General features: G+C 44.0%; 1 protein-coding gene across 1 annotated transcript in view; it reads left to right on the top strand.

Annotated features, from left to right (window-relative positions):
• The window catches only part of FNDC1 (fibronectin type III domain containing 1), a 1,110,328-nt gene that overhangs the window by 147,917 nt on the left and 948,374 nt on the right, over positions 1-14,037 (top strand). Inside the window, exon 2 of the mRNA XM_069235143.1 lies at positions 1,815-2,021. Within this exon, the coding sequence (XP_069091244.1) occupies positions 1,815-2,021 (207 nt within the window). The remainder of the gene's footprint in view (positions 1-1,814; positions 2,022-14,037) is intronic.

Genomic DNA, 14,037 nt, shown 5'->3' with positions numbered 1-14,037 from the left:
TCACAAGATTATTACTGGATCCGAGTGTGACCTTTCAATTGTCTGCCAGAAAAATAATACATTAACAGCAGGCTGAAAGAAATACATAAACATAGAGAAAGGCAGAATGTTGAAGGAGGGAGAGGGATGAAAGCAACGCTGTGGGATATTCATACTTGGCAGACATCCCTATAGGTGTCTCTGGATACTTGGCAGACATACCATCAGCACTGCATGTTTTCATTTCAGACTTCTTTACTGTCTGTGGAATATATGGAAACGTGGCTACCTCAAATGGCTCTTTCTAATCCTCCTAAGTTTGACACTCAGGCCCTCATTCTGACCTTGGCGGTCTTTTCGCAAGACCGCTGAGTTACCGCCGCGGTGAAGACCGCCGACCGCGGCGGTGTGCCGCTGTGCGCATTCTGACCGCTGGGAGCGTACCGCCGGAAAACCGCCAGCAGCCACACTGGCGGTCGGCGGGAAAGTGGAGACTGGTCAACCTCCACCGCCACGCCAGCAGAACACCGCCCCCAGAATTACGACCCACATTTCTGTGTGGCGGTCTTCTGTTGGCGGTCTTCTGTTGGCGGTCACGTCCCTATGGCTCCCGTCGCCTCCCGGAGGACCAACGCACAAGGTAAGTTGATCGTCCGTGAGGGGAGGGGGTGGGGGGGTGTTGTGTGATGTGGGCGTGCATGGGGGTGTGCGTGTGAGTGTGTAGAGGGAGTGTGTGAGTGCGTGTATGCGGGCGGGGGGTGCTGCTGTGTCTATGGGTAATGTGTGCTGTTCGGCAGGTGCGCATGTCGGCATGTATGTGTGCGGGTATGTGTCCCCGTTGTGTATGTGTGTGTAGGGGGTGTGTATATGTGCATGTTGGGGGTGTGTGCATGTCGGGGTACATGTATGTGCATGTCGGGGTGGGGGTGGGGAGGGGGTTCGTACCACCTCTGGGGGGTGGCAGGGGGGTGGAGGGTGTGGGGGGAGGACTCGGGTGGGTAGTGGGGGGTGGGGGAGACCCCTATCAGTGCCAGGGAAGGAATTCCCTGGCCCCGATAGTGCTTACCGCCATGGTTCGCACGGCGGTTCCCGCCCGCAAGAAACCGCGGCGGTAGGCAGGGTCATAATACCCTTGGCGGTCTTGGGACGACCGCCGGGCCGGAGTGCGCAAACTACAGCCCCGCGGTCATGACCGCCGCGGCGGTCGGAGTGGAGAAGTAGCGGTCGGTCGCGGCGGGGACCGCCGCGGTCAGAATGCCATTTTTAATACCGCCGGTCTGTTCGCGGTCCGACCGCCGTCTCTCCGCCGACCGCCAGGGTCAGAATGAGGGCCTCAGTGTCTGAAGGAGGAATGTGAAGAAAAGTAGATGTTGTTCCTTTAGAAGACTACCAGACTAGGACAGAATATATATAAGTCTATAATCATAGATAATTGTAATATTAGACACAGGTAACCTACAACATTGTTTAACTAAAGCAATGGTTATTTAACAATGTATATGAGTGTAGTGCCTTCGTTAAGCTTACCTATGCTCTGTTAATTTGACATAAACTAATCTTGGTATAACTTTCTACACTTAAATCCAGACTGTCCAATTTAGGTCCAGTTGGGCCTTGCTTGATTTTCAAAATAATAACCGATTGCATTATGTAGCTCCTTGTACGTGCATTATAGGCACATTTGTCTTACCAGGATATTCTGAAAAGCCATATTTGAACAGAGAGTTTGTGATGTATTCACACCCTCTAACAAAGGTTAATTTTGAATTTATACTATGGAAGAAGTGTTCAGCACTCAGAATGTGAAAGGATGTGTGCTTTCTTTTTACTCTCAGAAAGGAAACTGCCAAGCCGACCTATGAGAATGCGGATCCGGTCTCCTGATGACAAAGTAGCTGTCCGGGCACGGCCCCCTTACTCGGCAGGCAGTGAAAGTGCACGGAGAGCACAAGGTTATCTCTTTGGGACAAGAGCAAGGAGTAGAAGTTTAAACCATACACCACTGAAACCTGAAGAAGAAAGCCCAGAGATTAAACATATTGGTAAGTCAAGTCATATTTTCACTTCTGATCAGTTTGTCAAGAATAAACTTTGTGATGTCCTATTATTTCTATGTGTCTATTTGTCTAGCATCTACAAACTTGTAGGCTTGGCAAAATAACCTAGAATACAATACACCTCAAAACTAATTTCAAATTTATCTGAGGTTCCACGTCAGAGCCACTGAGTCGAAAAATAATTTCCAGCTCATGTTCAAGCATTCAGTTTGGTTATATAGTGCCAGCTCGAAAATTATTTTTGAAAAAAAGTTCCCTTTAATAGTTTGTAGTCTATCGTATCTATACTTCTAAATACAAAACATATTACCGGGAAAGTGTTTTTAAAGTACCATAAAATTGAGTGGCTAACAGGTCAGATACTTGGTGCCTACAATTGTAATAGTGTGGTTTGTGAGATGGTGTTACACATCAAAGCCTATCTCTTCTCTGTATCAATGGCCCTATAAAGACAAATCTCAGCTGCAGAAAGGACTAAAAGATGTTGTATAAGTTATTGCACTAATGAATATTAAGTGTGATTTGTAGCATTCCAGTATTCAATAACATGGTAACATTTTAGAGTAGAGAGCTCAATTTTGAAACTTTTCCTTAAGCAGGAGACAATGGGAATATGTTATTTTTGAACACCGCAGACTAAAATACAACATTGAAATTCATTGTTTGTGGATAGAATGAGTGACCTTCTTCCACTGGAGGAGCTTGTCTCTGAAAAGCAAAAAAATAATAATAATAATAATATCTCCTGCACTCTGGGAGTTTTTTCCCAGGCTGTAAGGATCATTATATATATTTTTCTGTTGCTCACCACCAGGTTTTACCTGACAATGACAGCCAGAAAAAAAGACTTTACACTGTTCAGCCTGAATTGGGTGGATGTTTGAAAGCCCTTCCTCTAACGGCCTCTCCCCATTAGGTCATTGGACTAAGCTTTCTCTCGTTGGAGTCAACGGAGTGGGAGGCAGACCAAGAATTTGGGAGACTGGGCAATCTGTTGTGTTAGCGATGGAGTACATTGTCTCCCACACTTTAAATTGGGCCCTATGTCTTTCTTCCTTAAAAGCTGGGAAGCCATTTGAGGAAGCAATTTTCTTCATATGATAGAAAGCGGAGAGTCCTCAAATTGTAATTCCTGGTTCCTGTTCATGGAATGAGTTTTTGCTTCAGAGTCACTTGGAGATATGTTTAGAGAGCAGCCGGTCTGTGTCCTTAACTCATGCTTTGCTTGGATGCGCTGCTGGGTCAATTTACCCTTGAAATATCAATGTCCTGATGATGGTATGCTCTTTTTTATGAATTGAAACCGAAATGTTTCCGTCATAAGGTTGCAGTTCTTTCTGTTAAATTACCAACTAATTAGGTATATTTTGTACTCTATTGTCACTTATGTATTTATTTCTTTACAATATTTCGAAAGAGCAATAAAGCCTGGGTAGGTGTCCTGTCGTTGGACACACAGAGTCTAAGAAACTCATACATCAACTCTAAATCAAAGTGTGAAAAGTCATTTTTTTACTAAAAATCGTATAACCTGCATGGAGATCAGATAGAAGGGATGCCAAATGTAGGCATTATGACAGGAAAAGGTATGACCCTCTTGGCGCTGCCTCCCGATTCTCGGTCAGAAGGATGAGAAGATGGGCAAAGGAGAACGTGAGAAAGTGTGCCAAGTAAAACGCACTGTATTTTTGAGAAGTCTTTGTTACATAGAGCATTAAAGCAATTGCAAAGAGACAACTGTTGAGTGCTTGTGAACAGGCAACCAGTGCAATCTTATAATAAATGATATTTAAAACATAACATATACAACAAAATATATATTATAAAATAATTAAAAAATTATTAAAAAAATAATGTAAAAATAAAATAGTTAAAATAGTCTAAAATGTATATAATTTTAAAATAGATATGCCTAAAATATCCTTACAAAATTTCCAGGCTATAGTAAAATATAGTGGCCTAACTTCAAGCAACCTAAATCCATATAACAAAAAACGAATTCACTAATCTAACTAAAATTCAAAGAATTTTAGAAAAATGCTGACAATAGGGATTAAAATATATAATTTTAAATCCAGTCTAGCAAACATGGGGGAAAGTGCAAACATTTGGGTTGGGGAGCCTGGGTCATATTTGCTATTACGATTCTAGTCTGACAAACACTAGGGAAAGTGCATATATCGAAAGGGAGAGATTTACTGTTATAACTCCAATGTAACAAACATTGCGCAAAATGCATACCTTGGGGTGTATGGTCACATGTACTATTACAATTCTAGTCAAACAAACACTGGTAAAATTGGATATTGGATCTGTTTTGGGACAGTGGTCAGTTTTATTATTCTAACCTCATTCTAACAAAAACCGGGATAAATGTACAAGTGTGGGAAGTGGAGTGGGCACCTTTACTATTCTCACTCCTGTCTACAACACTTTGAGGAGAGATGCATACATTGAGAGGGTCAGTGTTAGACCTGCCCACCTTTAGTGTGGTATTCCACAGAATGTTTTGCCTTCAATACCCTCTTTTTGCTGAACTTGCTTATGTTGGCATTAGGACTCTACACTTCCCCCGCTAACCAGTGGTGAAAATATTGTTCTCTCCAAACATTGTAAAGTTGGTGCACACCCAATTAGCACAATAAATGTACTTATAATTCCCCAGCAAATGGTACTACATGTACACCGCAGATGTGAAGTAAATGCCAGAAGTGGGCTGGAGCACTCATTGTGCCACCCCTTAAGGCACTGTAAAACGTGTCTCAGGCCTACCAGTGTAGCTTTCAGTGCAGTTTCAAGCTGCCATTTCACCCTGGCAAAAAACACTTCAGTTTGAGAGCAGATAGAGAAATATTTCCTTCACTCATTTGAATTGTAATTTAAATCCTGTTTAATGGTAAAGCCAGATTTTAAATTGCTATTCTGATAATGGCACTTTTAGAAACTAGGCATTTTTCTGCATAAACCAAATGTGCCTTTCTGCCAGCGTCCAGAGTCACATGTCTGTGAATGGCTCTCCGGAGGTGTGATGTGTATATGTTCCATACTCCCCAGTATGAAAAGGAGTACAAATACAAAAGGACCCTGGGGGTGGAGGCGGCAGTTTCTATCCTGGGCAGGATGGCCTGTGGGATTGTACACAGCTCTTCCTGAGGGTTGTGCCCCCCTTCCTCACTTCTAAAACTGCCTGCCCTATCAAGGGCAAATGCAGCTCACATCTGGGCATGCCTGCCCCTTGTTTCCCTAGACAGATTGGAGCCAAACACATAGAAGTGAGGAGGGTTGACAAAGAGGAGGGGTATTCCACACAAAGGCTTGTTGTAGGTGTAAAAGTGACATCCTCAGAACCTCTTAGACCTGTGAATAATCAGAAGAAGCTTGGCTCTGCTGTCTGAAGAAGGGAGACTGGACCTGCTTGCTTTGTACTCAGGATCTCAGAAGTGACTCCAAGGGTCAGTTAGCCAACCTCTTGTTTGAGCTAAAGGGACACAACTTGTTCTTACAGGGATGGGGATTTTCTATTTTGAAATTAGGGGGGAGTGGCAGGTATATAGCTAGCAACCAATGAGGGACACGATAACAGGAGGACAAGAGATGGGAGTTCCTATCACACATCCTGGATCAAACTACTATATCAGAATGATTCCACCCTTACGCCTCTCAAGCTAATTTAACTATACTGACCCTTTATGTTAATGTTCTTAACAACCCAGTCAAGTGCAGATCGGTCCTTTCATACTTAGATCATTTTGAAGCAGACATATGCCTCTTACAGGAGACTCATCTCTTAGCCGTGGACTGCCATAGATTACGGTCCAGAGCCTTCCCTTACAGTATTTTTCCTCAGTGGACAAAAAGACAGCCAGAGTAGCCATGTTAGTTTCCTTCTCCTTCCGGGGCAAGGTGGGAGATAAGGTTCTGCAGGTCAAGGGGAAGTTTCTGGCTTACAGGGTACACATTGCCAATTACACTATTGTGATGGGGTCCATTTCTGCACCATTTGAGGGGCAAGAACGATTAATCCAACAAACCCTGTTGGGGGTGACAGGTACTCAAGACAAATTGCTTCTACTGGGAGGAGATCTAAACATAAACTTCCACACTGAGATGTATAGATCAGCATCATGCACAGGGGGAGTGCGAGCATTATCAGGAGAGGAGGCTAGGTGGCTGGGGGAGCTGGGACGCCAAGGTCTGTGGTGGGAGTTCCATCCTCAGTCTAGGGATTAGTTACACCTTCTACTCCCATGCCCATAAAACGTACGCTCGACTAGACTATTTTTAGGAACTACATGCATTCAAACCTTACTTACGGCCATGGAAATACAACCTCGCTGCTTGTCAGACCACTCTGCAGTGTCCTTGTCCCTGGGGATCCCACCCAATCAAAGACAGTTCCACCCATGGCAACTGAACAAAGCTCTCTTAAAGCGCCCGGCGGTGGTCACACAAATTGAGCAGGCTATTTTATGATGTTTGGCACTTAATGACATCCAGGGCTGTTCTCTCTCTCTTCTGGGGGAGACTCTAAAAGCAGTCATTAGAGAAGAGTTCATAGCAATTACAGCCACGGATAAAAAAATTGGGAAAGAGAAAAGGGAGATGATGACCAAATGGACCTTAGAGCTAGAGAAGATCCATAAGCGCACGGGGGTGCCGAAGATTTGGAGACAATTAGAAGTGGCCTGTAAACAATTGGCAGGCCTAGACCAAGACAGAGGGTAATAAGCACTCCTATGGCTGCGTCACTCTTTCTATGTGGGGGGCAACTGCACAGGCTGGTTGCTGGCTAGTCGCCTCCAAGCCCTACGACAGTCTACAGGAGTAGACTCTCTCTGATCGCCCGAGGGGCACACGATTAGAGGGGACGGCCCTATAACACTGGCTTTCTGTTAGTTTTATGAAATCTTGTGTGCGGCTGACACTGCAATGAGGTATAATTCTGAGACTTATATCGGGGGTGCTCCCACAGCTCATTTGACACAGGATCAGGCAGCAAATTTGGAGGGCCCAATTAAAATAGAAAACATGTATCTCGTGATAGCTTAAGCCAAGCCTCATAAGTCCCCGGTACCGGATGGGTTCCCTTTTGCATTTTATAAGACTTTGGGCTTCCTATTAGTGTCCATCTTGACAAGCCTATTTAACGCCATAAGACGCCCAGACTCCATTCCATCATTACTGCTGGAGGCGTCCACTGTGGTTCTTCCCAAACTCGAGAAGGACCCTCAATTATGTGGGTCCAACCAGCCAATATGACTACTTAATATTTACATCAAACTTCTAACTGGTATCCTGGCTACCCACCTGAACCTGCTCCTACTAGGTCTGATTGACCCAGACCAAACTGGATTTGTGATACACCGCCGATGTGGGGATAACATGAAATGCGTCCTCCATCTAATACATAAAGCTCACCGAGATGTTGTGCTTCTAACTCTCGACGCGGAGAAGGCCTCTGACAGAGTACATTGTCCTTACCTGATCTCAACATTAACCCATTTTGACTTTGACCCCCGTTTTTTAGCGTGGATTCATAGCACCTATAGCAAACCATGGGTGATGGTGTGGGTGAATGGCCATTCCTCACAACCTTTTGCCATACAAAGAGCCACCAGACAGTGGTGCCCACTGTCACTCCTACTATTCGCTCTTTACATGGAGTCGTTTGCACAAAGAGTGCGATTGAACCCAACTATAATGGGTTTGACCTTTACAGATAAAATACTCACACTGGCTTCATATCCTGATGATGTTTTGGTGTCTTCAGACAACCGCAAATAGACCCTTCCGGCTCTTCTGCAGGAGATCAAGGATTTCGGCAAGATCTCCTGCTTCCGTGTAAATGTTCAGAAATCCCAAGCTCTTAATATTTCGGTCCCTCTTGTGGACTAGCAATATCTAGAAAGGCAGTTTCCAATACATTAGCATAGTCAAAGTATCCCTTACCTGGGGCTCCAGCCTGCCCCGACCATCTCGGACACGCCCCATATGAACTACCACTTATTGGTGCAAACAATTAATCTCCGAATTGTAAACTTTTCTGCAAACGGCCCCTGATACACAGAAATCCCCAGGGCAACGACGCTGGGAAGCTGAAATTGGTAGATCTTTCACGTATAGGGTATGGGAGGACATATACTACAGGGCATGTCACACCGCTAGAAATATGGAAAGCGTAGAATCCGCGGCTAAATTGTTACATACAGGTATCTTATACCTGCACGTATTCACAAAGGGGACCTTTCACGCAACCTCAAGTGTAGGAGGGGTTGTGGCGCCTTAGGCACCCTGACACATATTCTATGTGAGTGCCCGAGGCTTACACATTCCTGGAGCGCATTGCTGAAGGACATCGACTCACATCTTGATACCCAACTTCCCCGCATCCTGGCATATATATTATTGGGCCTTCCTAATGTCCTTACCTATCCTCTGAAGTCCCATAGGGGATGATTGATAGGTTTGACCTTTGGTGTGGCCACCCAAAACATACTCATTCATTGGGGCACTGATACTCTTCCCACGCACCTAGATTGGATACATCTCCTTTGGCACATCTTAGGAATGGAGAAGATCACTCTGACATTAATGAGCCAAGCTGATTCTGTCTGCAAGTTAGAAGGCCCTTTTCTGACGCTCCTCTCTACAGAGTTTAGGAAATTGACATGCTGCAAATATCTCCAGCTCCTGACGCTTCTCGAAACACCAGCCTCGACACAGTGAACCGGATCTTGAAAGGGTCTAAGCACTAGTGTTTTCTCTCATTGTTGCTGTATTATTGGGTAAAACGTGCTTCCAGGGGAGAGGGGTGGTTGTATTGTTTACTTTTCATTATGCTTTATGTTTTCACAGTTAATACAGTCCTTATAGTTATACAGCCCCATTCAGTGCAGATCATACAATGTGATTGCTGTATATTGTTACATACCAATAACAACGATTTGAACCTAAATGGACACAACAAGCTAACAGAGGCCTTCCCTGTAATTACCCGGTTGACCAGCACCAACTGAACCTGCATGGACCCTGCTGCTGGCCTTTTCTGGAATAAATCCTGATGCCCAAGAAGAGCCTCCACAGGTCCTGCACACATGGTTGGGGTCAGAGCGTACTCCTCCAACCTTCAAACTGTAAGAACTGTAATCCAGGCAAAAATCCAGAGGTCCTCAGCTCCTCCTGTCGAAAAAAACATCATCAGTCTCTTTGCATTAGCAACCACCTGCTTCTCCAGCCAACATGGAGCTTTGATGGCGACCTGGCCTTCGATTTGACAATGATCCCTTTTCAGTCCCCGCCAACGTGATGCTCCACTGAGGTCCCTCATGTGGAATTGGACTAAGTAGAAGGTACACTTTACACTGCAATGAACCTGGTCCTTGTATCTGACCAGCACTCCATCAACGTCGACCTGAAGTTCTGACTTTGATCCAGGACAGCATGATCAGATAACCGTGACTGGGACTTTGTGCTTTTTGGCTCTAGTTTAACCTGAAACTTTAAAAAATCATAACTCTGGTTCTAATTTTTGGATTTTTGTCCTTTAGGTGTAATTTTGTTTAATAAAATCTACTCTATGTTTCTAAGGGCCAAATGCATTAGTATTTTAAATAGCAATTACCTAATTATGATTCTCTGAGGATTGCAATTAGGTAATCGCTATTTTAATGTATGAAACTCCATGAGTTTCATTTAGTGTTTTCTCATGGGTTGCAACTCACCTACCTCATTAATATTACTGAGGTAGGTCGCAATTTGCTACCCATTAGGAAACACAAAAATCACAGGAATGGTGGCCTGCTGGGCTCAGCAGACCACCATGTCTGTGATTTCTTTTAAATAAAGCAATCTTTTTTTTAAATTCAGCCCGTTTTCCTTAAAGGAAAACAAGATGCGTTTAAAAAAGAAAAATGAAAAGTCTTCTTTTCATTTTTTAGGAGTAGGCAGTAGTTCATGGGGCCACTGCCAACTCTTAAAAAACATTTTTGCTGCCATTCACAAAGGGGAATGGGTCCCTTTGCGAATGGGTTGCCTCCTACTTGAAGTAGGTGGTAAAATGTGAATATTTTGCAAACGCATTTCGGTCACAAAACATTTGTACATACCTCTGCGATTCAATATTAGGAAGGGACGCCCTTGACACGACCCTTCCTAATACCAAATCGATATGTATGGGCAATTCCAAATTGCGATTCGGTAAGATGTTACTGAATCACCCATTTAAATTCATACATACCAAAATGCATTATTGCAGTCACAAACGGCCTGATCGGGCCGTTTGCGACCGCAAAAATGCATGATACATATGGCCCTAAATTATTTGAATTGTTCTTGTGTTGTGTTGTCACTTTATTACTGTTTGGTGCTTTATAAATACTTTGCATGTTGCTTCTCACTTAAGCCTGACTTGCTTAGTGCCAAGTTACCAGACGGTTAAGCACATGTTTATTTAGTGACTTCTGTGGATTACCCTGGCAAGGATTATGCTTATTATTTCAGTGAGGTCCACAGTCATCCAGTGTACTTTGTATTATATTTTTTTATTATATTATATTATATTATATTATATTATATTATATTATATTATATTATATTATATTATATATTATATTTGTATATGTTTAGATATATCTATATATTTCCATTATATTATATATTACATTTATTATATTATATTATTATTACATTATTTATTATATTATTCTCATTACATTGGCTATTTTTAGAGTGACAGGTGATGTGGGTCCACTATCGGGGTTTAGAAACCCGTTTGTCCTGTTACTTTTCATAGTTCATTTTTCCTGTGCATTGGAGGTATTTGTGAAGGATGATGGCTCTTCTCAAGAGTACCCACAGCATGAGCACAATAAGTGTGAAGCGCTGCATCTGTCTCTCACTAGCAATCCAGGATGGGCCACTCAAATTAAAACAAGGGATCCAGGCTGTTCCCAGAGACTCTTTTTTCACTAGCAGCTGTTGCTGCTGATTCACTGCCATCACCACACCATTAACCAAGTGGCAATGCTCAGTAAGGACTAATCAGCAATCCCTTGCTAAAAAGGTCATATGAATTTCTAATGTCAATTTTCTTTCTATCCCTCTACAATGCATTATCTAGAGTTACATCATTTTCCTCAGGAATGCAGGTAATGCACTTCCACCGGCTGGGGTCTGTTGTGCAAACTCAATTTTGTGGCATGTCAGACAGGGGCAAACGGAATTGGATTCCAGTAGTACCATCACCCATACGCACTTGCAAAAACTATGGAGTCCTGCTACCATACCTGCACACACTCTCAGCATTCACACGGGGACCTCATTGCAGGGTCTGTTCATGACACATAACCGTAGCTTAAGTTCAGCTGAATGTTAGACACTGCACTCATAACCCTGAATAGGTAAAAACCCCTTTTCAGCTACTGATCACTAAAAAACAAAAGCCCACATTTATACTTTTTTAGCGCCGCATTTGCGTCATTTTTTTTACGCAAAAGCGGCGCAAACTTACAAAATATGATTGAATTTTGTAAGTTTGCACTGCTTTTGCGTTAAAAGCGGCGCAAAAGCAGCGCTAAAAAGTGTAAATATGGGCCATAGTACGCTGTCACCACCACTAACTCTACATAGTCAGCAACCCAGTTGGTATTCCTATATCCAGTTAAAGCTATTCTCCTGGTGATTGTCCATGATCTCAGGGCCAGTCAATGGTCGCAATGTCAATTCAGGGCCTAAGCCTCTAGTGCACATGTAGGGGTTTATTTGTACTGAGACAAAATAAAATCAGGATACCAGATTGTTTTACCGTTGGGTCACACAAGTAAGGGGTAAACGTCTTTTACCATGCAGGGGGACATATTCGTCCCAACACAGTCTTTCTGAAATTCCTAATGGGGTCATTACGACCTCGGCGGTCTTTTAAAAAGACCGCCGAGGCCGCGGGAGACCGCCAGGCGGAATCCTGGCGGGAAAATGGAGGGGCCGGCTGTATGGCCGTGGCAATTCCGCCACGGTCATAATTGCTGGCGGAACACCGCCAGCCTGTTGGCGGTATTACCGCCAACATACCGCCGCCCGCCAGGGTCGTAATGACCCCCTAAATATTCTGAATTTTGATCTCTCTGAAGGACTAAGGCTAGATGACACAGAGTACAGTGGTGGCTGGTGGATTTTGAAAGTGGTGGGGTGGAAATGTTTTACCCGATTATAATGAGTGTTCGCCCCCAAAAAACAAATGTTGACAAAAATTGATTAAATTGGTGGATTTTGTACCACATGTTTACTACAATTTGTTAATAAAAGTGGAACCAAATATAGCTTTTCAAAGAACAAGTGTGAGGAAAACATTAGAAAGAAGTCTCTTGCTCTTATTTCTGAACCCTGAGTCTGCCATTTAGTTGTTTTTCTATAGAGCTGTTTGATGTCCTGAGGCCCAGCGCTTACGTAGCTTATGTGTAGCCCGGACTTCTTCTGTGCAATCCAATAAAGTGTGTCCTATCTTTTCTGTACTTCCTCATTGGTGGATAAGTGTTCCTCACTTTGTGTTTTTGTTCTGTTTTTGCACATTTTGGGCTTTTGGTTGCCTCCTTGGATTTCGTCTCCACTCTACAGTTGATTTCTTCATTAAGAATGGGGGGCTGTTTGGACTAAGTGCAGAACTTGAGGGCGCGGCTCACTGACATGTAAAAGGGCGAGGTGGGTACAGAGGGTGGGGGGGTAACATTTCATTTTTAAAAAGTAATACATAAAAACGTACCTACTCCGTTGCTGCGCCGCTCCTCTCTCCCTAGTCATCATTGCAGGCAAGCACAGGCTCCCAGCCTGCTCTGCAGCCAATCCTGACACTGCACAGAGCAGCGTCAGGATTGGCTGGGACTGCCCTAGCTGGGCACTCCCAGGCAGACTGGGAGCCTGTTCAGACTCTATCACTGGGTTGGAGAGAGTCTACTGTGCATGTGTGTTTACACAGCCCGAGACGGCCGGCCAAACACATATGCCTCTATGGCTCCGCCCCTTTCACCACGAAGAGATAATAATCCTAGTTTTGTATCCCTTTGTGGTGAAAGGTTTGTAGCTTCTGCTGCTGGCATGGGGGAGGGGAGGATGGATGCTCCTCTGCTCTAATGGAGGAGCTGTCCCTGATGTGTTTTTCAGGGGTCAGGGATTGATCCTTGTACCAGTTGTATGTTTTGTGTCAGGGTGTGTTTTTAGTTGTTGCCTCCTCAATGCGCGCCCTTGTGCATTTCCCATTTTGTTTAAAATCTGGATGGGAAGGGGTGCCCTGCCTATTCACTCCGTTGAGGGGCTGAGATTGGAATACCAGGTTGAGTCATCACATGTCCTTCATGTGAGACTCAACCACTTCTCATGGAAATGTGGGTGGGTGAGAATGGAGGACAATCATTGTGTCATGATATGTAATGTGTAAGGGGTCCACAGACAATCCCACTGGGCTCATAGGCCTCCCCAAGTCTCCCACAGATGGCTGGTTAGGGGAGGGTGAAAGAGGGGGTGGATTTGGGGAGGAAGCAGGTTTGATTGGACTTGAGACATCCTGTTTTGTGAGGGTAAGTCCCAGGTTCAGGCTGACCTGCCTGAGTTCTGGGAATGCTAAGAGTCCCCAGCAAAGAAAACAGGTTCTGGCCACCAGTGTACATCAGTGCCAATGTTTCACTGCCCTGTCAGGAGTATAATGCAGGCCCCAAGGTCCTAACATGAGGCTGGAATGCGACACAAGTGCATCACTGGAATGAGAAGTCAGTCAGGCATTTGTAAAGCTAATGCAGCAGCTACATGAAAATAACTGGCGTTATGATTTTTAGATCAAAAGCTTGCTGCTATAATGTCCCTAAAGTAGTGTAACTAACTTGTGTTTTTATGACCTCAGTCAGCAGAACTTATCTTTTTGATGTTAGAAGGATGAAAAGTAGAGGCGACCCTGGGTATGTGTGATCGAGTATCATTTTCAACCACAAAATATAGCGTAGGGTCTTCAACAATGCAC

Source organism: Pleurodeles waltl, chromosome 5, assembly GCF_031143425.1.
Source record: "Pleurodeles waltl isolate 20211129_DDA chromosome 5, aPleWal1.hap1.20221129, whole genome shotgun sequence".
NCBI lineage: Eukaryota > Metazoa > Chordata > Amphibia > Caudata > Salamandridae > Pleurodeles > Pleurodeles waltl.
The sequence above is the reverse complement of the archived record's forward strand: the minus strand, read 5'-3'. Positions and strand labels throughout refer to the sequence as shown.